General features: G+C 48.0%; 1 protein-coding gene across 1 annotated transcript in view; it reads left to right on the forward strand.

The window, feature by feature from the left end:
• Nucleotides 1–27,208, forward strand: part of LOC124282143 (dnaJ homolog subfamily C member 13-like) — a 303,611-nt gene that overhangs the window by 190,344 nt on the left and 86,059 nt on the right. Inside the window, 2 exon segments of the mRNA XM_046718113.1 lie at nt 13,348–13,502; nt 14,327–14,528. Of these exon segments, the coding sequence (XP_046574069.1) occupies nt 13,348–13,502; nt 14,327–14,528 (357 nt within the window).

Consider the following 27,208-nt stretch of genomic DNA (forward strand, 5'->3'; position numbering starts at 1 on the left):
ATCGACCTTCGGGCGGTAAGTATCCGGGAGGCGAATACTGACACGATCTGAATGGAACACAGTCAGCGCCGGGTCTGACGACATAGCATGTAAGTCACCAACCCTACGCCCAGATGTTACCGCCACCAGAAATACAGCCTTCCATGGTAACAACTGAATGGAAATAGCCGATAGATGTGAGAACGTAGGAGCGGACAGCCAATCTAGCACAATTGACAAATCCCAAGGTGTGCTGGTTCACCTGACAGCAGGTCGAACCGGATCCGCGCCAGCTAAAAAGCGCTGTACGAGAGGGTGCTGCCCCAGAAGAGCACCATCGACAGGGGTGTGAAAAGTGGAAATAGCGGTGGAGTAGCCACGAATGGTCGAAGCCGCCAGGCCCTCTTCCAAACACGCTTGCAAAAACTCCAATACTCGGACTAAATCTTCAGAAAAGGGATCTGCAATCCCCCTATCTGAACACCAACCCACATAGCAGGACCACCTATCCTCATACTGAACGTTTGTCGAATCCCGCCTCGAAGCCAGAATTGGAATAAAATCCCGCCTGTTCCCCGCCTGGTGGTATGCGCTCTATAGTGGACTTGTCCAGCAAAGCCTGAACTTCGTCTCGCAGTATACCCGCCCTGACCTGACATGACGGCACCGGAGTGCGACGTATGCCGGTGAATTCTGGCGGGCCTCGCTTCCACAGTGGTAGATGGCCGACACTGACGGTGGAAAGCACCCAAGTGTTGCTGGTAGCCTTCTCCCACTCCGGCAGGAATAGAGAGAGGCGGCCCCCAACTGGGACGTATGGCAAGAGAGCGTGAGTGGTCCCGAGTAGCTGAGCTGACTGGGACGGACCCACGGCGACAGCCTGTTGGGTTAACGGGAGGTCGGGGCAGACCTCCCGCGCCCGCGAAAAGGCTGGGAGCCAGCCGAAGAAGACTGCTCCTGGCCCTTAACCTTGGCGGGACGGCTCCTCCGCCTACCCCTGCCCAGCAGCCAAAGCCAGCCGGCAGACTCAGGTGTAGGCTGCACCCCGGAGGAGGAAGCCGGAACGGGAGCGCAGGGGCGAGAAGCCCGCGGGTGCTCCAACAAGGCCTTAGAATCCTTGAAGGAGGTAGCTGCCTGGCAGCCTCCCGTATGACCTGCTGGGACCCAGGAAACAATGTCGCTCCCAGACGGAAGGGAAGGGCCAGCAAGGTCTGCTGTGTAGCTGCCGAGTAGCGAGACGTCGACAGCCACAGCTTGCGCATCCCCATGACTGCGCACATCACCGTAGACGCCGCTGACCTCAAGGAGTCGCGCGCTAGGTGGGCCTGAACTTCGGATAGTTGGCGTAAGAGAACGACATGCGGGGAGAAGTCCCCAGCGTTCCCCTCAGCCTCCAGGGCCGACCTCTGAATCGAGGAGAGGTAGGCCTCGTGGATGACCACCCGCACCTGCTGCATGGCATTCCGGTATACCTCCTCGTAGGTCTGGTAAGCCTGTTGCAGGGGGTCGCCCGCGAGGGCAAACAGTGGCACTAAACGCCCTTGCCTGGCAGCCGGGGCTGCACCGGAGGAAGCCGAGCCGAGGGCTACCGAAGTAAACACACACTCATCGACCACTGGCACAAACAGGGAATCGCCCCCCAGCTGGTACAAGCTCAGGCAAGTCAAACCGGAGGCGTGTCCCAACCAGGAGAGGATCAACCACGTCCTGCACCAGGGACGGCAAGATGCGGAGCAGTGTCTGGCAGGCGGAACTCAGCCGAGACCCAGCGGCTGGTAGGCACCGCGGCCTGGGGGATAAACTCAGCAATGCGTTGCCGTACTTCCCGCAGAGCCGTCGAGAAACGGAAAGCGCCCTCCGGCTCCTCTACCTCCCCAACGTCCATGGACTCGGCACCTGAGCCCGAGTCAGAGGCTGGGTCTCCTCGCGAAGAGGACCCAAACCCCGACCCGGTGGGAGGCCTAGCACCAGACACAGAGGGAAGGGAAGAGCCGAAGGCACCCGACACCAGACTCGAACCCCGGTCCCGAGACGCGGGAGGAATACCAGACAGAACTGGGACCTCCGCTCTCATGGGGCGGGACGGCGCAGGAACCGGAACCCCAGGAATCCTCAACGGACCCTGTGCCAACACCGAGAGGGGGACTGGGAGCGAACCCTCCCCCTCCGGGGTAGCCGAAGCGTCCGGACTCGAAGCCAGAGTCTAAGGGATGCCTCTAGTCTAAGGGATCGAGCCGGGCTCGGCGATCCCACCCCCGGACTCTCCGTCCCCTGCTCAGAGTGGGCGAGGAACTCCTGCCGGAGACCTCCAACCGACTCATGAACAAGGGACTTCACTGAGTCCATGTGCTGCTGAAAAAGCTGTGTATTTTTCCTTATCCTGACTCATGCTCTTTTGCTTGTCTTCTTCCTCTTGCGAACATAGTGGAACACTTGTATCTCCTTAATTGAAGCTCCCTTCAATGTAAAATCACTAATTAGTACTCACCAAGAGTTGCCTCCCTTTGCCTCTGTGCGGGAAAAGGTGGCGCCACCCTCTGGCCTCATGCTTCACTCTCTCCTTCTTCGCCCAGTGAGCAGGATTTGAGAGCGCCTGTGTCTCCTTACACACTATATCCTTTGGTTTTTCTTAGTAAGTTAGCTCCTATAGGTTACTATAGAGGTATAGCTAGTATCCTTCATTAATATGTATTGATAATTAATCGTATTTCTACTGTTTATTCACGTGAGTTCGTGATTGTTCAGCTAGTATTACGTTGATGAAAATCTGTACTATTTGTAGATTACGTTTTTTCTGCTGCTGACCCGCATGTAATATGCCCTAGTTGTTCTACGCCTTGTGCGTTTGATTCACGTTGCAGTTACTGCATTAATCTATCTAATTCTGCTTTTAATAAATATCATCTTTGCGTCTTGAGACGTGCTGCAGATAGGTCACGCAAACAAGGGTTAGACATGGCCGATACATCGGAATCCCCATCCAGTCAGCTGCTGTTGGTCGACCCCCTCCCGTCTGGTGTTCCGCTAGAGCGTCCCTCGGAGGAGGGGCGTGGGATGCAGTCCGCCGTCTCCAAGAAGCGTCCTGCCTCCCCAGACATCCCGTCATCGCAGCCAAAGTCTAAGAGGGCCTCGACGTCTACTCAACGCAGACTCCGTACCCCCAGGGCAGCGTCTACCTCCAAGGGAAAGTCTACGAAGTCGTCAAGAACTTTCTCAGCCGAGATCGTTCCAGCCGCTGAACTGGGCCTCTACGATGATCAGCCGATCATCATCCCCCACAAGAAGCGACCGGTGACAGCTACAGTGACGTCAGCAGAGATCGCCATGCAGCCTGATGTGTCTACACTGATGTCGGACGATCTCCCTGAGGGCCCCGCCGCTAACATCGCAGAAAGGGCACCCACTACTTCATCGCAGACCGTCCCAGATGAACTGATGCGGAAAATCATGATCATGATGGAAGACCACTACAGACTGGAGAAGCAGCCAGCCCAGGGCCTGAGCCTTCGCGAAGGCTCCAACGCAGACGACACCCCAGAGGGACCCCCCGTCAAAGTAGCAGCCACGACGAAGCCACCTTCGCGAAGGAAGTCACAGACCACCTCGACGAAGGACCCAGATGTACAGCCTTCGCGAAGGCGGGATAGATCATCACCTTCCTTGGCTTCATCCTTAGATGCGGACTCAGACCACCAGACTTCACGGAAGCCTTCGCGAAGGTCAAGTCGCCATTCCCCAGGACCGGACGCAGAGGAAGCTTCGCGAAGGCCTTCGCGAAGGGGGACCTGGCTCCAGATCATCTTCGTCCAGAAGGACATCGAGGGACTCCACAAGAGCTTCGCGAAGCTATCAACATTCACCTCACAGGTCTCTGCGAAGGTCAACCCATAGACGCAGAACACCAAGACGATCACCCCGACCTTTCACCACGTCGATCTCCTCGCAGGTCACCACACATGTCTGCACAGAAGTCTACAGTCAGGTCTCCCCTAACGTCACCCGGCACAGTGGTAGAAGCACACAGTCCACCTTCTGAAGAGCATCAACCTCTCATCAGCAATCCTGGGGTAGAAGATGATGGAGGCATCATTTTCTCAGACGCTGAGATACGATATTGGATGGTAAACAACCTAGACCTTTCTTCACCTTCCAAGAGTGGCAACTCGGCGCATACCTACCTGATGAAGGAAGACGATGCAGACGCCGTCACCTTACCTCCGATCGACCCGATTGCTGCGGTGCCACAGAATCTAGATACAGCCTTCCATAAAGCCACGAAAGTTCAGACGCCACACCTACCGAACTTTCACGCTAAGAAGTTCTCAACTCATAACATGGACCCCTTCTTCAAGGCACAAGACATCGATGACAACTACAAGCTGATCAGTGATGTCAAGAACAAGAACTACAAGATTGACGATCGCAAGCTGGTGCAGATAGAAACCATGACGAGACGCATGTTCTTTGGCCTTAATAGATCTAGAACGATCAATGAGACACTTATCACCAGATTTCGTGACACGACTTCTGAAGATGATAGGATGATCTACTCGGCCCTACTGATGCAAAAGAAGGACCAGCAGTTCCTAACGGATCATCTCACATCAGTCTCAGCAGCGCTAACCTTAGCTCGTCGTCAAGGCCTCCTCGCTTCCTGCAGCTGGGGTGAGAACTTTACAGCTCCACTCTATACAGCCCCGTGGTCCTCCCCATCCATCTTTGACGGAGGAATAGAGAAAGTCTCCAAGGAAGTCACTAAGGATTCCAGAGAAGTCCTTATGATTAAGTCGATGGACACGCTAGCCAGCGTCATCAGGCAGACGTCACAAAGATATTCAGGGAGATCTAAATTCACTGGATTACAGAGAGCACGGGATAGGAAGATTGCCAGCTCCAGGGGAAAAGATTCTTTTCGTCGCCCATATGGCAACTATAGAGGAGGATCAGGAAGAGGCAGGGCACCCAGAGGTTCCCGCAACTATAAACGCTGAAAGACAGGTTCGGAACGACTGGAGTCTTCCACCCCCAGCCGTTCCAGTACAACCGTCACAAGTGGGTGGACGCCTTCAACTACACTGGCAGAACTGGGGAATGTTACAAGACCCTTATGTCTCCAACATTCTTCAACACGGATTTCGTATCCCACTACAGGCCACGCCTCCGCTGACAGTCAACCCTCACAAGTTCGACTTCCAGGCACAACAACTACCAAAGTTAAGAGAGGCTGTTACATCGCTCTTAACCAAGCAGGCCATAGAAGTACTAGATCAAGTAAACATCGAACCAGGCTTCTACTCCCCAGTTTTCCTAGTACCCAAGAGAAACTCCAAGGAGAAATACAGACTCATTTACAACATGAGCATATTCAACAGAAATTATCTACGCAAACCGCCAAAGTTTCGCATGATACATCTACCTCAGTTACGGCAGTTGATTCGTCCCATGGATTACATGGCCAGTATAGATCTGCAAGACGCATATCTACACATCCCGATACATCCCGAATCCAGGAAATACCTACGATTTACACTAGACGGGCTGCATTACCAATGGAAAGTACTCCCATTCGGAATATCATCAGCCCCCTGGCTATTCACGAGGATAACGAAACCTATCGTCACCTATCTACATCGTCTAGGGCTACGCAGTGCGTTCTACCTCGACGACGGGATACAAGTAGATCAAGATCCACAGCGTCTCAAACTACAGTTAAACTACATCATAAAGCTACTAACACAGCTAGGATGGTTAGTAAACTTACTCAAGTCGGAGCTAGTACCATCGCAAGATCTGCAATTCCTAGGCATTCGATTTATCACGACTCTCAACCGTATCGTCGTACCAGAAGACCGTTGGCTCAAGATCCAACAGACCATTCCGCCAGCTCTACTCTCTCCATTACCACTACGACATTGACAGAGCCTGTTGGGTCTCCTCACGTCAGCCCAAGACATGACAGTCAGAGGCAGAATACAGTTACGTCCGTTACAGGTCTTCATCAATGCACATCTCAACGACCTACAACCATTCAGTCTACCGAAACACCTCAGACCTCATCTACTATGGTGGACCAGGAGGTCGAATGTCTGCGAAGGTATTTGTTTAACAGAGCAGGAATTCAAAACCCATCTATATGTAGACGCGTCGCTCCAGGGTTGGGGAGCTCATCTCGCCAACCGGACGGCATCAGGGTTATGGAATCAGCAAGAAAGCAAGCTCCATATAAACATGTTAGAGATGAAAGCGGTAATCAACGCCATACTTCATTGGAGCACCATTCTACAAAATGCGCATCTGATGATTCATACCGACAACTCGACAGTGGCGTTTTATGTGAACAAACAAGGCTCAACGAGATCACTGAACTTATTGACTTTAAGTTTTCAACTGTTCGATCTAATCCACGATCTCAACTTACATGTCAGAGCATGTCACATTCCCGGAGCCAAGAATGTACTAGCAGACGCACTCTCTCAGCCACATCAACCGTCACCGACAGAATGGATGCTCAATACAGAAATCTTTGCACAGATTATCAAGCAAAAGAGCATGAGTCAGGATAAGGAAAAATATGTAATTTTTAGAGTAAAATTGATATTTTATACTTATCCTGACTCATGAGGTAAGCCCTCCCATCCTCCCCACATAACACTTTGGATTTCCCTGTAAATTCAAGTGTTGGGCTCGCAAAATCAGGAGAGAGTGAAGCATGAGGCCAGAGGGTGGCGCCACCTTTTCCTGCGCAGAGGCAAAGGGAGGCAACTCTTGGTGAGTACTAATTAGTGATTTTACATTGAAGGGAGCTTCAATTAAGGAGATACAAGTGTTCCACTATGTTCGCAAGAGGAAGAAGACAAGCAAAAGAGCATGAGTCAGGATAAGTATAAAATATCAATTTTACTCTAAAAATTACATTATTACGGACATGTCAAAACCGCTGGGTGAAGGAGAAGGCGCCTTACTGCGCTACTTAGCTTTTTTGCCTGTCTTAGGTTTTTTGGCTTTAGACGGGGGGACCTGGGTCAGTTCCCCTCCCGCCTCTCTCATTTCTCTATAAAAGAGAAAAACAGCTACCCTCCTTTTCTAAGCTCGGGGGGAGAAGCCATTACACAGCTCACAAATGTCGGGATTATGGCCGACTTTCTCAAGACAAACTAAACACTTGTCGTGCTTGTCCGCTCTAGGAATGCTCTGTCCGCAGACAGAACATCGGGAAAACGCCTGAAAGCAAACACGCAAGCATGTAGCTAACAGCAGAGCCAGCAGCATAAATATACACGTACAAAACATTGAAAATTACGTGAATGCGACCACGGGAAGAAATACTTGGTTAAAACGCAATATGACAACCATGTGGCACGCTAAACTTCCCGCCATGGCAAAGCAACATGTGCGTAAACCACGGGAAAGCTAGCGTAAAATATTTAATACTAAGTCACAATTATGAGACAACCGACCGCAAAGTCTTACTGTTCCGTTCAAAGGACAAAATAAAGACCATACATACAGGTGGTGGTGTCCCAGACATTATTCTCTTTACTTTCTCTTTAGTGAAGGAATTCAGCTCAACTCTACACATCCGTTCAGTGTAGTGACAGCAGAAGGAATGATGATACGGGCCTAGGTGCTTACCTGGCATGCATAGCGGGAGGTAACTCCACGAGGTGGCGGCCGTATAATAGATAAAAAAGATTTTATTTATTGTACAATATTTTTATTAAAACATTGATACAACTGTCACAGGACATTTTCAGCGCAGAAAATGCATATATGTACCCCAAGGACGATCTCTATGAAAAAGAATTCAGGGCATCGTCCGAGGCTATTTCACCTAAGGTCAAGTCAAGGAAGCACATGGCTTAACGTGAGTTCATTCTTTTAGAGTCCCCTGAGGACAATATACTCACACTGAATATTAACATTGATTCCTTTCAGTTGGCAGTTGAGTGTTCCTCACGGGATTCTCTTGTTGATTTTATCAACAAGGACGATATAATGAAGTGCAGTCAGTCGAAAAGAAAGTTCCCTTCGGGGAGATATTCAGCCTGCGGAAGGTTGCTAAGCAGAAGAAGACATTCGTTAAGAAGTCGTCGGGGAAGGTTACTACTAGAGTAACCTCCTGAGTGCTGGCAGTTTGGAGGAGGTCGAGGCCTGTGCTCAGGCCTCTCAGAAAATGTCTTCATACAAAGCAGATGATCTATCCTTCATAGAGAGTCCACCGTTTTTAGAACCTTAAGACGACTTCCATGCAGGCCCAGACCTTCACTCAACTGCAGACCTTCACATCAACGCAGGCGGGGCGGTGGGGTAGCCTAGTTGTTAAAGCGTTGGCTCGTCACGCCGAAGACCCGGGTTTGAATCCCCACATGGGTACCATGTGCGAAGCCCATTTCTGGTGTTCCCCCGCTGGAATATTGCTAAAAGCTGTGTAAAAACCAAACTCAGTCAGAAGCACATCAACGCAGGCCCTAGCTTTCATGCAAGGTAGGCATTCACACAGCCGCAGCCTTCAATGCAGACCCTAGCGCAGCCTTATGCCTTCGTGCAGGTGCAAGCCTTCACGCAGCAGCCCGACTTTGTGGCCAACATCACAACGCAAGTTTTCATGGCTTTACAGCAGCAGCAACATCAACTGCAACCTGCCATTGAGATTGATAAGCCTGTCACGCAGTCTATCTACGTCTATCTACAAGGATCAGGAGCTGCTAGTCTGGATTGCTGATGGTCTACCGATCTCTTCACCTGCAAGGGACTCATCCCCAGCAGATACCTACTGTATTGAGGATGATGATATCAACACTTTGACTATCCCCCGGATGAAACAAGTGGCGGTTGCTGACATCATTGTTTTACACGTCGAATTTTCCTCTTCATAACATCAAGAAACAGATTCGTTGGTGGGCGTCGGTAATGTCTGCAGAAGTACTTATTTACAAGAGCTGGACAACAAACTGCATATATTTGTAGATGCCTTGCACCAAGGCTGGGGAGATCACTTCAATTCAGAAGGAACAGGAGGGACCTGGTCCAAAGAAAAAGAATCTCATCACATCAACCAACTGGAGTTTGAGGCACTCATAAGAGCCGTAACTCATTAGTCCCATCTATTCAGGAACAAGATCCTGATGATACGCACAGACAATGCTGCAGTGACCTTCTACATATATTTGCAAGGCTCCAACAGAATGGATACTGCGTTTCAACTGGCAATCTGAAAGCAGGCTGTCCGCAAATAGACTTGTTTGTGACAAGATTCAACAATCACATGCCGACCTTCGCCTCACCGGTTCAAGACGCATTAGCCTAGACTCTAGATGTCCTAGCAATATCGTGGCAAGAAGCAGCCTTAGGCCTGTGCACAGTTTTAGATCATCATGCAGCTACATGTCAGCTGTAATCCTAGACCTCCACGCAACTTCAGGTCTACGTTCAGTCTTGCATCTTCATGCAGTCGTCTGTCTTAGTAGAGCCCCATCAGCTTGTGCGCAATGGAAATATTACACCACAGCTGCTTAAATACTGTAACCAAGCTGTCAGAACCCATTTCTAATTGGGAATACAATAAAAACATAAACAAGGCTGCACATGAAACTCTCCTTGGCGTCATCTGAAGTGGTGTTGGAAGATGGTGGAAGCAGTGTAAAATCAAACGTGCATTCACTCAACCTCCTGTTGCACCAGATACCATGGAGATCAACCTGATGATACACCGGTGATGTCATACATTCGACAGGGAGTTGACTGAAGATACACAGTTAGTTCTTCAGAACTCTGTAAATGACCACGCTGGCTACTAGAAAATTCACTGTGTTATCACATGAAAATTTCGTGGGTGTGAAGTTTGGAGTGTGCATTCAACAGGATCCATGGAGCAGCGCAGACCAAATTTGCATATCACATGTCACCAATTCCCGGGGTTGTAAACAAACCCGTTATACAAGGGGGAATCTCAACAACTGCCATAGCCCTGACAGTGAGAGGACTGGCAATCATGAAGAGATTCATCGCTTATTTAGATGACAGTATATAATACTGTTCACGTCAATGAATCACAGGAACCACAGGAACAGAAGTATAGACATGTGGTCATCCCTGAATGAACAGAGATCATCTACGGAAAAAAGGGAAAATGACACATCAACACTAGAAATGTTGACACCTCAGGCAAATCTAACTTCAACAGGGGACTACTGCACTCTATGAAAAATTATGAAGAAAGCAGTGAAGCATGAACCAGCAACATTATAGCAAGACAACAATCATGCCATAACTGTTCTACAGCGAGTGGGCATTGCCCAATAAACTGCAGTCTAGCCATCAACAGAAGAAATTTAGAGTTCTATATCGGACCTAAACATATTTCTGAAGTGGTCTACCAGCAAAAGATCAAATCTAAGCTACCAGATTGGACAGTGATGAACATCAACCGTTTTATTGGAACATGCTTTTGATATATATATATAGACTGTCGACCAGGGCTACTTATCCCCATGTGGCGGGATATCTATGTCATATTAGAGCTTCCAGACACCTTAAAGGCTCAACACTGGCTGCATACTTGGCAGCTGTAAGTTCAGTCCTCATGATGAACACAGGGGTGAAGCTTACCAAGGCTCTGTAACTCATCGCTCTGCTGATATCCTTTAAATTAGAAGACCAGCAGATAAAGTTTAAAGCACCAGCATGGGACTTAAATATAGTTCTTCAACATCTTATCAGCGATGCGTATGAACCCCTTCATCAAGCAGACTTTGAGTTGCTCACTCAGAAGACGATGTTTCTCCAAGCACTTGCCACGGACGCCAGGATGTCTGAGATCCATGCGATTGACTACAGCCGAACAAGGTTTGACACGGGTGATCATCCGGCAGTTCTTTTGGACTCAGATGTGACTATATTGTAAAGAACCAACTCAGGGCAACCTAATAGACAGTTCCACACCCCTGCACTACCCGGGGCTGAAGATATTCAGGACTTATCATTATGTCCAGTCAGAGCTTTGAAGATATATCTAAAGAGAACTGCATTGAGAAGAAGAAAGTTCAGGAGACTGTTCATCCCGATGTCACCCAATACATCTACAGAAATATCTAGAACAACGATCTCCTTCTGGCTGAGAGCAGTGATTCTGAGAATCTACAAGACAGCAGGACTGGATCCACCAATGGCCATCAATCCGCAAGTCAGAGCCATAGCATCCACTCAACTGGCAACTGCTCCATCTCTTCCATAACCACTGACAGAGAGTCATGTTTCCCTTCTTTACAAAGTAAAGCAGTGCATGAGTGATATGATTCAGTTAAGTTTATGACCTATTCTTAACATATGGATCGAACCAAGACAAGAGGAAATGTAATTCTTTGCATGTCTTTAAAATCCCCAAAACCCACCACCTATCATATGCAAGCAATTAGTATGAGTCAGGTAAGGAAAATATATATTTTGCGGGGACAAAATGATATTTTATACTTATCATGATTCATAGTCTTAATGCCCTGCCAACTGTCCCCACTTCTCCATTATGTGGCTTTTATCAAACTTACCTTTTGGCCTTGAAAATGGAGAGAGTGATGAGCTACCGCTGGTAACGTGGGTTGCTGGTGCATATGCAAGAGGAGTGGTCTATTTGAGGTGAGCTATTTTTAACTGTTCTTGGGAACATGGGACAGAGGTAACCTAACCCGCTCAGTGGCTTCCACAAAATGGAAGTCGGACAACTGGTAGTCTAGACTGCGCACTTTGTGTACCCCTCTGATAAGTGTAAATTGGCACGTCTCACACGGCCGAAAGCTATGGATACACAATGCCATTTAGAAATTGGAGCCGTCCGACTTCCGTTTTATGGAAGCCATGGTGGTTGATCCGGTTGGACGGCTGACTTTGTGTGCTGGCAATTAGGGTGTGGGTTCGAATCCCATATGGGACCCAACAAAAATTACTCGAATCTGTACTTTACAAAGAAAGTGTAATCCCAAATATAACATATGTTACATTTGACCACTTTCTAAATCGCATTGTTTATTCATTGCTTTAGTCCGTGGGAGCCATTCCAGTTTACACTTATCAGAGGGGTACAGAAAGTCCACAGTCTAGACTACCAGTTATCTGACCTCTATTTTGTGGAAGATGCAGTGACTGAGCTGGTTAGGCAGCTGACGTGTGCCGGCGTTTAGGTGCCTGACTCTGAAGGTGTGGGTGCGAATCCCGGATGGGACTCAACCCAACAAAAGTGCTAGAATCTGTACAAAGAAAGTGTAATCCGAAATATAACATATGTTACATAAATTATATTGTCATGTTTAATGTTGTTATGTTCTATATTTTTTCATTACTAATTGCAGATTTCAATTCATGATCAAATTTATTTACATTTTACATATATAAATAGATACTTTTGTCCAGTATATATTTTAATATATAATTTTGTTCAGCTTATTTTATCACGGAACAAGTTAGCATTCATGTGAGGTGCATATGCTGTTATTATCCCCCGCAACGCGTTTTTCGGGGGGTATTAAAATGGACTCCGTCCGTGCGTCCATTCGTCCGTCCGTGCACATTTGTCTTTTCCGGAGCAGAACTCTAAAACCGTTCAATATTTCTTCACCAAACTTGGCACATACATGGATCTGGTGGTGTACTGGTGCCGTTTGGTAGTTTTGGAATTCTGAATAAAATATTTTTGACGTTTCCATGGCAACAAGTTCGACTTAGACTGAAATTGGTGGTAGTGCTCTTTTCCGGAGCAGAACTCTAAAACCGTTCAATATTTCTTCACCAAACTTGGTACATAGATAGATCTGGTGGTGTACTGGTGCCTTTTGGTAGTTTTGGAATTCTGAATAAAATATTTTGCAACAAGTTTGACTTAGCCTGAAATTGGTGGTAGTGCTCTTTTCCGGAGCAGAACTCTAAAACCGTTCACTATTTCTTCACCAAACTTGGCACATAGATAGATCTGGTGGTGTACTGGTGCCTTTTGGTAGTTTTGGAATTCTGAATAAAATATTTTTGACGTTTCCATGGCAACAAGTTTGACTTAGCCTGAAATTGTAGTAGTGCTCTTTTCCGGAGCAGAACTCTAAAACCGTTCAATGTTTCTTCACCAACTTGGCACATAGATTGGTCTGGTGGTGTACTGGTGCCTTTTGGTAGTTTGGGAATTCTGAATAAAATATTTTTGGCATTTCCATGGCAACAAGTTTGACTGAAATTGGTGATAGTGCTGCTTTCTGCTTTACTCTCCTTCCACTTTTCTATATACACACCAAAATATTTGACATAATCATAACTCGTAGACATAATCATGAAGAGTATTTTGCCATTGCGGGGGATATTGATGACTTTGTCTTCTTGTTCTTACTCCAGAACAAGACGTCAGACATAATGCTTCAAAGTATATGTGGTCATATAGTACCTGAAGCAATGGTGTGCTACCTAGAAAACTATTCTGCTGAGAAGTTTTCTGAGATCTTCCTTGGAGAATTTGACACACCAGAGGCTATCTGGAACAGTGAAATGAGGTCAGTATGGTTTGGAATTTACTTGTTAACAGATGAGGTTACTTCCTGGCTTCTTTACCCTTTGCTTGACCTACATGAATGTTTTTACCAAAATGAAGAATGTCATTGGTATCTTAGGACTATTATGGTGCCATAATATGGTACTGCGTGTGTGGTTCTGTTGTTCAAAACCTTCCAAATGGTGAGCTGTTTTTTTCACGGGGAATTAGTCAGCTAAGGGCCCGAGTCACTAGAGACTAATTTCAATATTATTAACAAGAGCAGAATGATTAATTTCTTAAATATAGCTGGGGATGTCCCAGAGTAGGTACAACAATGTAGGGACTTTGGGCCAGAGCTAACCTTGGTTGCAGAATGTAACCCCCGCAGCCCAGTGTCTTGCTTCTCTATCTATTTTACTAAGTAAGAAAAGAATCTGATTCATTGTTGATACAAATGACTAAACAGACCGGAATACGTATTCCTAATCATTAGACTGGCATGAAACTTCTTGAAATATTTACTGGATGCTTGGAGGGAGATTTTGATAAAATCACAATAGACAAGTTTGTATGGTGTCTTAATTTAATTAGCCTAAATTAAAGTATAATATAGGTCATAACAGGCTTACTTACATAAAATAATTGGGTGCAATCTATTAAACTGAGTTGATATAACTCTTGTCTCACCATTTGTCTATGGCTGATTATTAGTAAATGGTTGACAACAAGTAGGTGTGCTGTCAAAGTGTTGTTTGAATTGATATAAACATAGATCTCCATATTTGGCTTCAGATGATAAGACTTGATGATGCTGTTATATAGTATGTTTCTCGATGTTTACAGACGGCTAATGATTGAGAAGATAGCATCTCACCTGGCTGACTTCTCTCCACGCCTGCAGAGCAACACTCGGGCCCTGTACCAGTACTGTCCCATCCCAGTTATCAACTTCCCACAGTTAGAGAATGAGCTGTTTTGTAACATCTACTACCTCAAACACCTGTGTGATACAGTCAGGTTCCCAGACTGGCCTATCAAAGACCCGGTGAGTTGCTGTCTCTCATGTAGACCCTCCCTGCATTGGAACTTTTACATCATCCCTGTCTCTCATGTAGACCCTCCCTGCACGGGAAGTTTTACATCATCCCTGTCTCTCATGTAGACCCTCCCTGTAGTGGAATGTTTACATCATCCCTGTCTCTCATATAGACACTCCCTGCACAGGAACTTTTACATCATCCCTGTCTCTCATGTAGACCCTCCCCACACTGGTACTTTTACATCATCCCTGTCTCTCATGTAGACCCTCCCTGCACGGGAAGTTTTACATCATCCCTGTCTCTCATGTAGACCCTCCCTGTAGTGGAACGTTTACATCATCCCTGTCTGTCATGTAGACCCTCCCCACACTGGAACTTTTACATCATCCCTGTCTCTCATGTAGACCCTCCCCACACTGGTACCTTTACATCATCCCTGTCTCTCATGTAGACCCTCCCTGTAGTGGAACTTTTACATCATCCCTGTCTCACATGTAGACCCTCCCTGTAGTGGAACTTTTACTTCATCCCTGTCTCTCATGTAGACCCTCCCCACACTGGTACCTTTACATCATCCCTGTCTCTCATGTAGACCCTCCCCACAGTGGAACTTTTACATCATCCCTGTCTCTCATGTAGACCCTCCCTGTAGTGGAACTTTTTTACATCATCCCTGTCTCTCATGTAGACCCTCCCCACACTGGTACCTTTTACATCGCTCCTGCCTCTCATGTAGACCTCTCCCTGTAGTTGGAGCTTTTACATCATCCCTGTCTCTCATGTAGACCTCCCTACAGTGGAACTTTTACATCATCCCTGTCTCTCATGTAGACCCTCCCCACACTGGAACTTTTACATCATCCCTGTCTCTCATGTAGACCCTCCCTGTAGTGGAACTTTTACATCATCCCTGTCTCTCATGTAGACCTCTCCCCACACTGGAACCTTTTACATCATCCCTGTCTCTCATGTAGACCCTCCCTGTAGTGGAACTTTTACATCATCCCTGTCTCTCATGTAGACCCTCCCTGTAGTGGAACTTTTACATCATCCCTGTCTCCCCACTGTCTTTTATGTAGACCCCTCCCTGTAGTGGAACTTTTACATCATCCCTGTCTCTCATGTAGACCCTCCCCACACTGGAACTTTTACATCATCCCTGTCTCTCATGTAGACCCTCCCTGTAGTGGAACTTTTACATCATCCCTGTCTCTCATGTAGACCCTCCCTGTAGTGGAACTTTTACATCATCCCTGTCTCTCATGTAGACCCTCCCCACACTGGAACTTTTACATCATCCCTGTCTCTCATGTAGACCTCCTCCCACACTGGTACTTTTACATCATCCCTGTCTCTCATGTAGACCCTCCCTGTAGTGGAACTTTTACATCATCCCTGTCTCTCATGTAGACCCTCCCCACAGTGGAACTTTTACATCATCCCTGTCTCTCATGTAGACCCTCCCTGTAGTGGAACTTTTACATCATCCCTGTCTCTCATGTAGACCCTCCCCACACTGGTACCTTTACATCATCCCTGTCTCTCATGTAGACCCTCCCTGTAGTGGAACTTTTACATCATCCCTGTCTCTCATGTAGACCCTCCCTGTAGTGGAGCTTTTACATCATCCCTGTCTCTCTCATGTAGACCCTCCCCACAGTGGAGCTTTTACATCATCCCTGTCTCTCATGTAGACCCTCCCGACAGTGGAACTTTTACATCATCCCTGTCTCTCATGTAGACCCTCCCTGTAGTGGAGCTTTTACATCATCCCTGTCTCTCATGTAGACCCTCCCCACACTGGTACCTTTACATCGTTCCTGTCTCTCATGTAGACCCTCCCTGTAGTGGAGCTTTTACATCATCCCTGTCTCTCATGTAGACCCTCCCCACACTGGTACCTTTACATCATTCCTGTCTCTCATGTAGACCCTCCCTGTAGTGGAGCTTTTACATCATCCCTGTCTCTCATGTAGACCCTCCCCACACTGGAACCTTTACATCGTTCCTGTCTCTCATGTAGACCCTCCCTGTAGTGGAGCTTTTACATCATCCCTGTCTCTCATGTAGACCCTCCCCACACTGGTACCTTTACATCGTTCCTGTCTCTCATGTAGACCCTCCCTGTAGTGGAACTTTTTACATCATCCCTCCCATGTAGACCCTCCCTGTAGTGTTTTACATCCCCTCCCCACATGTAGACCTCCTCCCCACACTGGTACCTTTTTACATCATCCCTGTCTCTCATGTAGACCCTCCCTGTAGTGGAGCTTTTACATCATCCCTGTCTCTCATGTAGACCCTCCCCACACTGGTACCTTTACATCGTTCCTGCCTCTCATGTAGACCCTCCCTGTAGTGGAGCTTTTACATCATCCCTGTCTCTCATGTAGACCCTCCCCACACTGGTACCTTTACATCGTTCCTGCCTCTCATGTAGACCCTCCCTGTAGTGGAGCTTTTACATCATCCCTGTCTCTCATGTAGACCCTCCCTGTAGTGGAACTTTTACATCATCCCTGTCTCTCATGTAGACCCTCCCTGTAGTGGAACTTTTACATCATCCCTGTCTCTCATGTAGACCCTCCCCACACTGGAACCTTTACATCATTCCTGTCTCTCATGTAGACCCTCCCTGTAGTGGAGCTTTTACATCATCCCTGTCTCTCATGTAGACCCCTCCCCACAGTGGAACTTTCTCTCATGTAGACATCATCCCTGTCTCTCATGTAGACCCTCCCTGTAGTGGAACTTTTACATCATCCCTGTCTCTCATGTAGACCCTCCCTGTAGTGGAACTTTTTACATCATCCCTGTCTCTCTCATGTAGACCCTCCCTGTATGGAACTTTTATATCATCCCTGTCTCTCATGTAGACCCTCCCTGTAGTGGGAGCTTTTACATCATCCCTGTCTCTCATGTAGACCCTCCCCACACTGGAACCTTTTACATCATCCCTGTCTCTCATGTAGACCCTCCCCTGTAGTGGGAGCTTTTACATCATCCCTGTCTCTCATGTAGACCCTCCCCACACTGGTACCTTTTACATCGCTCCTGTCTCTCATGTAGACCCTCCCCTGTAGTGGAACTTTTACATCATCCCTGTCTCTCATGTAGACCCTCCCCACACTGGTACCTTTTACATCGCTCCTGTCTCTCATGTAGACCCTCCCCCACACTGGAGCTTTTACATCATCCCTGTCTCTCATGTAGACCCTCCCCTGTAGTGGAACTTTTACATCATCCCTGTCTCACATGTAGACCCTCCCTGTAGTGGAACTTTTACATCATCCCTGTCTCTCATGTAGACCCTCCCCACACTGGTACCTTTACATCGTTCCTGTCTCTCATGTAGACCCTCCCTGTAGTGGAACTTTTACATCATCCCTGTCTCTGTCATGTGTAGACCCTCCCCACACTGGTACCTTTACATCATCATCCCTGTCTCTCATGTAGACCCTCCCCACACTGGTACCTTTTACATCATCCCCTGTCTCTCATGTAGACCCTCCCTGTAGTGGAACTTTTACATCATCCCTGTCTCACATGTAGACCCTCCCTGTAGTGGAACTTTTACATCATCCCTGTCTCTCATGTAGACCCTCCCCACACTGGTACCTTTACATCGTTCCTGTCTCTCATGTAGACCCTCCCTGTATTGGAACTTTTACATCATCCCTGTCTCTCATGTAGACCCTCCCACAGTGGAACTTTTACATCATCCCTGTCTCTCATGTAGACCCTCCCTGTAGTGGAACTGTTACATCATCCCTGTCTCTCATGTAGACCCTCCCTGTATCGAACTTTTACATCATCCCTGTCTCCCTCATGTAGACCCTCCCCACACTGGAACCTTTTACATCATCCCTGTCTCTCATGTAGACCCTCCCTGTAGTGGAACTTTTACATCATCCCTGTCTCACATGTAGACCCTCCCTGTAGTGGAACTTTTACATCATCCCTGTCTCTCTCATGTAGACCCTCCCCACACTGGTACCTTTACATCGTTCCTGTCTCTCATGTAGACCCTCCCTGTAGTGGAACTTTTACATCATCCCTGTCTCTCATGTAGACCCTCCCTGTACTGGAACTTTTACATCATCCCTGTCTCTCATGTAGACCCTCCCTGTAGTGGAACTGTTACATCATCCCTGTCTCTCATGTAGACCCTCCCTGTATCGGAACTTTTACATCATCCCTGTCTCTCATGTAGACCCTCCCCACACTGGAACCTTTACATCATCCCTGTCTCTCATGTAGACCCTCCCTGTAGTGGAACTTTTACATCATCCCTGTCTCACATGTAGACCCTCCCTGTAGTGGAACTTTTACATCATCCCTGTCTCTCATGTAGACCCTCCCCACACTGGTACCTTTACATCGTTCCTGTCTCTCATGTAGACCCTCCCTGTAGTGGAGCTTTTACATCATCCCTGTCTCTCATGTAGACCCTCCCTGTAGTGGAACTTTTACATCATCCCTGTCTCTCATGTAGACCCTCCCTATAGTGGAACTTTTACATCGTTCCTGTCTCTCATGTAGACCCTCCCCACACTGGAACCTTTACATCGTTCCTGTCTCTCATGTAGACCCTCCCTGTAGTGGAACTTTTACATCATCCCTGTCTCTCATGTAGACCTCCCCACACTGGTACCTTTTACATCGCTCCTGCCTCTCTCATGTAGACCCTCCCTGTAGTGGAGCTTTTACATCATCCCTGTCTCTCATGTAGACCCTCCCCACACTGGTACCTTTACATCGTTCCTGCCTCTCATGTAGACCCTCCCTGTAGTGGAGCTTTTACATCATCCCTGTCTCTCATGTAGACCCTCCCCACACTGGTACCTTTACATCGTTCCTGCCTCTCATGTAGACCCTCCCTGTAGTGGAGCTTTTACATCATCCCTGTCTCTCATGTAGACCCTCCCCACACTGGTACCTTTTACATCGCTCCTGCCTCTCATGTAGACCCTCCCTGTAGTGGAGCTGGAGACTTTTACATCATCCCTGTCTCTCATGTAGACCCTCCCCTGTAGTGGAACTTTTACATCATCCCCCTGTCTCTCATGTAGACCCTCCCTGTAGTGGAACTTTTACATCATCCCTGTCTCTCATGTAGACCCTCCCCACACTGGAACCTTTTACATCATCCCTGTCTCTCATGTAGACCCTCCCTGTAGTGGAACTTTTACATCATCCCTGTCTCTCATGTAGACCCTCCCCACACTGGTACCTTTTACATCGCTCCTGTCTCTCATGTAGACCCTCCCTGTAGTGGAACTTTTACATCATCCCTGTCTCTCATGTAGACCCTCCCCTTTTACACTGGTAGTGGTAGACTTTTACATCATCCCTGTCTCTCATGTAGACCCTCCCCACACTGGTACCTTTTACATCATCCTGTCTCTCATGTAGACCCTCCCTGTAGTGGACTTTTTACATCATCCCTGTCTCTCATGTAGACCCTCCCCACACTGGAACCTTTTACATCATCCCTGTTCTCTCATGTAGACCCTCCCTGTAGTGGAACTTTTACATCATCCCTGTCTCTCATGTAGACCCTCCCCACACTGGTACCTTTTACATCGCTCCTGTCTCTCATGTAGACCCTCCCCCCACACTGGAACTTTTACATCATCCCTGTCTCTCATGTAGACCCTCCCCCACACTGGTACCTTTTACATCATTCCTGTCTCTCATGTAGACCCTCCCCACACTGGTACCTTTACATCGTTCCTGTCTCTCATGTAGACCCTCCCTGTAGTGGAACTTTTACATCATCCCTGTCTCTCATGTAGACCCTCCCTGTAGTGGAACTTTTACATCATCCCTGTCTCTCATGTAGACCCTCCCCACAGTGGGAGCTTTTACATCATCCCTGTCTCTCATGTAGACCCTCCCTGTAGTGGAACTTTTACATGTAGACCCTCCTCCCACACTGGAACCTTTTACATCATCCCTGTCTCTCATGTAGACCCTCCCTATAGTGGAACTTTACATCATCCCTGTCTCTCATGTAGACCCTCCCTGTAGTGGAACTTTTATATCATCCCTGTCTCTCATGTAGACCCTCCCTGTAGTGGAGCTTTTACATCATCCCTGTCTCTCATGTAGACCCTCCCCACACTGGAACCTTTACATCATTCCTGTCTCTCATGTAGACCCTCCCTGTAGTGGAACTTTTACATCATCCCTGTCTCTCATGTAGACCCTCCCCACACTGGTACCTTTTACATCGCTCCTGTCTCTCATGTAGACCCTCCCCACACTGGAACTTTTACATCATCCCTGTCTGTCATGTAGACCCTCCCCACACTGGTACCTTTTACATCGCTCCTGTCTCTCATGTAGACCCTCCCCACACTGGTACCTTTTACATCGCTCCTGTCTCTCATGTAGACCCTCCCCTGTAGTGGAACTTTTACATCATCCCTGTCTCACATGTAGACCCTCCCTGTAGTGGAACTTTTACATCATCCCTGTCTCTCATGTAGACCCTCCCCACACTGGTACCTTTTACATCATCCTGCCTCTCATGTAGACCCTCCCCTGTAGTGGAACTTTTACATCATCCCTGTCTCACATGTAGACCCTCCCTGTAGTGGAACTTTTACATCATCCCTGTCTCTCATGTAGACCCTCCCCACACTGGTACCTTTTACATCGCTCCTGTCTCCTCATGTAGACCCTCCCCACAGTGGAACTTTTTACATCATCCCTGTCTCTCATGTAGACCCTCCCCTGTAGTGGAACTTTTACATCATCCCTGTCTCCCTCATGTAGACCCTCCCCACACTAGTACCTTTTACATCGCTCCTGTCTCTCATGTAGACCCTCCCTGTAGTGGAACTTTTACATCATCCCTGTCCCTCATGTAGACCCTCCCTGTAGTGGAACTTTTACATCATCCCTGTCTCTCATGTAGACCCTCCCTGTACGAACTTTTACATCATCCCTGTCTCTCATGTAGACCCTCCCCACACTGGAACCTTTACATCATCCCTGTCTCTCATGTAGACCCTCCCTGTAGTGGAACTTTTACATCATCCCTGTCTCACATGTAGACCCTCCCTGTAGTGGAACTTTTACATCATCCCTGTCTCTCATGTAGACCCTCCCCACACTGGTACCTTTACATCGTTCCTGTCTCTCATGTAGACCCTCCCTGTAGTGGAACTTTTACATCATCCCTGTCTCTCATGTAGACCCTCCCCACACTGGAACTTTTACATCATCCCTGTCTCTCATGTAGACCCTCCCTGTAGTGGAACTTTTACATCATCCCTGTCTCTCATGTAGACCCTCCCTGTAGTGGAACTTTTACATCATCCCTGTCTCTCATGTAGACCCTCCCCACACTGGAACCTTTACATCATCCCTGTCTCTCATGTAGACCCTCCCTGTAGTGGAACTTTTACATCATCCCTGTCTCACATGTAGACCCTCCCTGTAGTGGAACTTTTTACATCATCCCTGTCTCTCATGTAGACCCTCCCCACACTGGTACCTTTACATCGCTCCTGCCTCTCATCTCCCTGTAGACCCATCATCCCTGTAGTGGAGCTTTTTTACATCATCCCTGTCTCTCATGTAGACCCTCCCTGTAGTGGAACTTTTACATCATCCCTGTCTCTCATGTAGACCCTCCCTGTAGTGGAACTTTTACATCATCCCTGTCTCTCATGTAGACCCTCCCCACACTGGAACCTTTACATCGTTCCTGTCTCTCATGTAGACCCTCCCTGTAGTGGAACTTTTACATCATCCCTGTCTCTCATGTAGACCTTCCCCACACTGGTACCTTTACATCGTTCCTGTCTCTCATGTAGACCCTCCCTGTAGTGGAGCTTTTACATCATCCCTGTCTCTCATGTAGACCCTCCCCACACTGGTACCTTTACATCATTCCTGTCTCTCATGTAGACCCTCCCTGTAGTGGAGCTTTTACATCATCCCTGTCTCTCATGTAGACCCTCCCCACACTGGTACCTTTACATCGTTCCTGCCTCTCATGTAGACCCTCCCTGTAGTGGAGCTTTTACATCATCCCTGTCTCTCATGTAGACCCTCCCCACACTGGTACCTTTACATCGTTCCTGCCTCTCATGTAGACCCTCCCTGTAGTGGAGCTTTTACATCATCCCTGTCTCTCATGTAGACCCTCCCCACAGTGGTACCTTTTACATCATCCCTGTCTCTCATGTAGACCCTCCCTGTAGTGGAGCTTTTACATCATCCCTGTCTCTCATGTAGACCCTCCCCACACTGGTACCTTTTACATCGCTCCTGTCTCTCATGTAGACCCTCCCTTTTACATCATCGCTCCTGTCTCCCTCATGTAGACCTCCCCCCCACACTGGTACCTTTTACATCGCTCCTGTCTCTCATGTAGACCCTCCCTGTAGTGGAACTTTTACATCATCCCTGTCTCTCATGTAGACCCTCCCTGTAGTGGAGCTTTTTACATCATCCCTGTCTCTCATGTAGACCCTCCCCACACTGGTACCTTTACACATCGCTCCTGTCTCCTCATGTAGACCCTCCCTGTAGTGGAACTTTTACATCATCCCTGTCTCTCATGTAGACCCTCCCCACACTGGAACCTTTACATCATCCCTGTCTCTCATGTAGACCCCTCCCTGTAGTGGAACTTTTTACATCATCCCTGTCTCTCATGTAGACCCCTCCCTGTAGTGGGAGCTTTTACACTGGTACCTTTACATCGCTCCTCCTGTCTCTCATGTAGACCCTCCCCACACTGGAACTTTTTACATCATCCCTGTCTCTCATGTAGACCCTCCCCACACTGGTACCTTTTACATCGCTCCTGTCTCTCATGTAGACCCTCCCTGTAGTGGAACTTTTACATCATCCCTGTCTCTCATGTAGACCTCCCTGTAGTGGAACTTTTACATCATCCCCTGTCTCTCATGTAGACCCTCCCTGTAGTGGAGCTTTTACATCATCCCTGTCTCTCATGTAGACCCTCCCTGTAGTGGAACTTTTACATCATCCCTGTCTCTCATGTAGACCCTCCCTGTAGTGGAACTTTTACATCATCCCTGTCTCTCATGTGGACCCTCCCTTAGTGGAACTTTTTACATCATCCCTGTCTCTCATGTAGACCCTCCCCTGTAGTGGAACTTTTACATCATCCCTGTCTCTCATGTAGACCCTCCCTGTAGTGGAGCTTTTACATCATCCCTGTCTCTCATGTAGACCCCTCCCCACACTGGAACCTTTTACATCATCCCTGTCTCTCATGTAGACCCTCCCTGTAGTGGAACTTTTACATCATCCCTGTCTCTCATGTAGACCCTCCCCACACTGGTACCTTTTACATCGCTCCCTGTCTCTCATGTAGACCCTCCCCACACTGGAACTTTTACATCATCCCTGTCTCTCATGTAGACCCTCCCCACACTGGTACCTTTACATCGTTCCTGTCTCTCATGTAGACCCTCCCCACACTGGTACCTTTACATCATCCCTGTCTCTCATGTAGACCCTCCCTGTAGTGGAACTTTTACATCATCCCTGTCTCTCATGTAGACCCTCCCCTGTAGTGGAACTTTTACATCATCCTGTCTCTCATGTAGACCCTCCCCCCACACTGGTACCTTTTACATCGCTCCCTGTCTCTCATGTAGACCCTCCCCCTGTAGTGGAACTTTTACATCATCCCTGTCTCTCATGTAGACCCTCCCCACACTGGTACCTTTTACATCATCCCTGTCTCTCATGTAGACCCTCCCCACACTGGTACCTTTTACATCATCCCTGTCTCTCATGTAGACCCTCCCTGTAGTGGAACTTTTACATCATCCCTGTCTCTCATGTAGACCCTCCCTGTAGTGGAACTTTTACATCATCCCTGTCTCTCATGTAGACCCTCCCCACACTGGTACCTTTACATCGTTCCTGTCTCTCATGTAGACCCTCCCTGTAGTGGAACTTTTACATCATCCCTGTCTCTCATGTAGACCCTCCCTGTAGTGGAACTTTTACATCATCCCTGTCTCTCATGTAGACCCTCCCTGTAGTGGAACTTTTACATCATCCCTGTCTCTCATGTAGACCCTCCCTGTAGTGGAACTTTTACATCATCCCTGTCTCTCATGTAGACCCTCCCCACACTGGAACCTTTACATCATCCCTGTCTCTCATGTAGACCCTCCCTGTAGTGGAACTTTTACATCATCCCTGTCTCACATGTAGACCCTCCCTGTAGTGGAACTTTTTTACATCATCCCTGTCTCTCATGTAGACCCTCCCCACACTGGTACCTTTTACATCATGCCCTGTCTCTCATGTAGACCCTCCCTGTAGTGGAACTTTTACATCATCCCTGTCTCTCATGTAGACCCTCCCCACACTGGAACTTTTACATCATCCCTGTCTCTCATGTAGACCCTCCCTGTAGTGGAACTTTTACATCATCCCTGTCTCTCATGTAGACCCTCCCTGTAGTGGAACTTTTACATCGTTCCTGTCTCTCATGTAGACCCTCCCCACACTGGAACCTTTACATCATCCCTGTCTCTCATGTAGACCCTCCCTGTAGTGGAACTTTTACATCATCCCTGTCTCTCATGTAGACCCTCCCTGTAGTGGAGCTTTTACATCATCCCTGTCTCTCATGTAGACCCTCCCCACACTGGTACCTTTACATCGTTCCTGCCTCTCATGTAGACCCTCCCTGTAGTGGAGCTTTTACATCATCCCTGTCTCTCATGTAGACCCTCCCTGTAGTGGAACTTTTTACATCATCCCTGTCTCCCTCATGTAGACCCTCCCTACAGTGGAACTTTTACATCGCTCCTGTCTCTCATGTAGACCCTCCCCACACTGGAACCTTTACATCATCCTCCTGTCTCTCATGTAGACCCCTCCCTGTAGTGGAACTTTTACATCATCCCTGTCTCTCATGTAGACCTCTCCCCACACTGGTACCTTTTACATCGCTCCTGTCTCATGTAGACCCTCCCTGTAGTGGAACTTTTACATCATCCCTGTCTCTCATGTAGACCCTCCCACACTGGTACCTTTTACATCGCTCCTGTCTCTCATGTAGACCCTCCCCTGTAGTGGAACTTTTACATCATCCCTGTCTCTCATGTAGACCCTCCCACACTGGTACCTTTTACATCGCTCCTGCCTCTCATGTAGACCCTCCCTGTAGTGGAACTTTTTACATCATCCCTGTCTCTCATGTAGACCCTCCCCACACTGGTACCTTTACATCGCTCCTGCCTCTCATGTAGACCCTCCCTGTAGTGGAGCTTTTACATCATCCCTGTCTCTCATGTAGACCCTCCCTGTAGTGGAGCTTTTACATCATCCCTGTCTCTCATGTAGACCTCCCTGTAGTGGAACTTTTACATCATCCCTGTCTCTCATGTAGACCCTCCCTCATGTAGTGGAACTTTTACATCATCCCTGTCTCTCATGTAGACCCTCCCCACACTGGAACCTTTTACATCATCCCTCCTGTCTCTCATGTAGACCCTCCCTGTAGTGGAACTTTTACATCATACCCTGTCTCTCATGTAGACCCTCCCACACTGGTACCTTTACATCGCTCCTGTCTCTCATGTAGACCCTCCCCACACTGGAACTTTTACATCTTCCCCTGTCTCTCATGTAGACCTCCCCACACTGGTACCTTTACATCATTCCCTGTCTCTCATGTAGACCCTCCCCACACTGGTACCTTTTACATCGCTCCTGTCCTCATGTAGACCCCTCCCTGTAGTGGAACTTTTACATCATCCCTGTCTCTCATGTAGACCCTCCCTGTAGTGGAACTTTTACATCATCCCTGTCTCTCATGTAGACCCTCCCCACACTGGAACCTTTTTACATCATCCCTTTCTCTCATGTAGACCCTCCCTGTAGTGGAACTTTTTACATCATACCTGTCTCTCATGTAGACCCTCCCCACACTGGTACCTTTTACATCGCTCCTGTCTCTCATGTAGACCCTCCCCACACTGGAACTTTTACATCATCCCCTGTCTCTCATGTAGACCCTCTCCCCACACTGGGGCCTACCTTTTACATCGCTCCTGTCTCTCATGTAGACCCTCCCCACACTGGTACCTTTACATCGTTCCTGTCTCTCATGTAGACCCTCCCTGTAGTGGAACTTTTACATCATCCCTGTCTCTCATGTAGACCCTCCCTGTAGTGGAACTTTTACATCATCCCTGTCTCTCATGTAGACCCTCCCCACACTGGAACTTTTATCATCCCTGTCTCTCATGTAGACCTCCCTGTAGTGGAACTTTTACATCATCCCTGTAGACCTCCCCACACTGGTGGGACACATCGTTCCCTGTCTCGTCATGTAGACCCTCCCAAGCACACTGGAACTTTACATCAGCATCATCCCTGTCCCCTCATGTAGACCCTCCCCCTTTTACATCGTGTAGTGGAACTTTTTACATCATCCCTGTCTCTCATGTGCAGACCCTCCCTGTACTGGTGGCCTTTACATCGGAGACCTTTTACATCATCCCTGTCTCTCATGTAGACCCTCCCCTTACACTGGAACTTTACATCATCCCTGTCTCCTCATGTAGACCCTCCCTGTAGTGGAACTTTTACATCATCCCTGTTCCTCATGTAGACCTCCCACACTGGTAACTTTTACATCGCTCCTGTCTCTCATGTAGACCCTCCC

The sequence above is a fragment of the Haliotis rubra genome, unplaced genomic scaffold, assembly GCF_003918875.1.
Source record: "Haliotis rubra isolate DU_JTF1 unplaced genomic scaffold, ASM391887v1 Scf293, whole genome shotgun sequence".
Lineage (NCBI taxonomy): Eukaryota > Metazoa > Mollusca > Gastropoda > Lepetellida > Haliotidae > Haliotis > Haliotis rubra.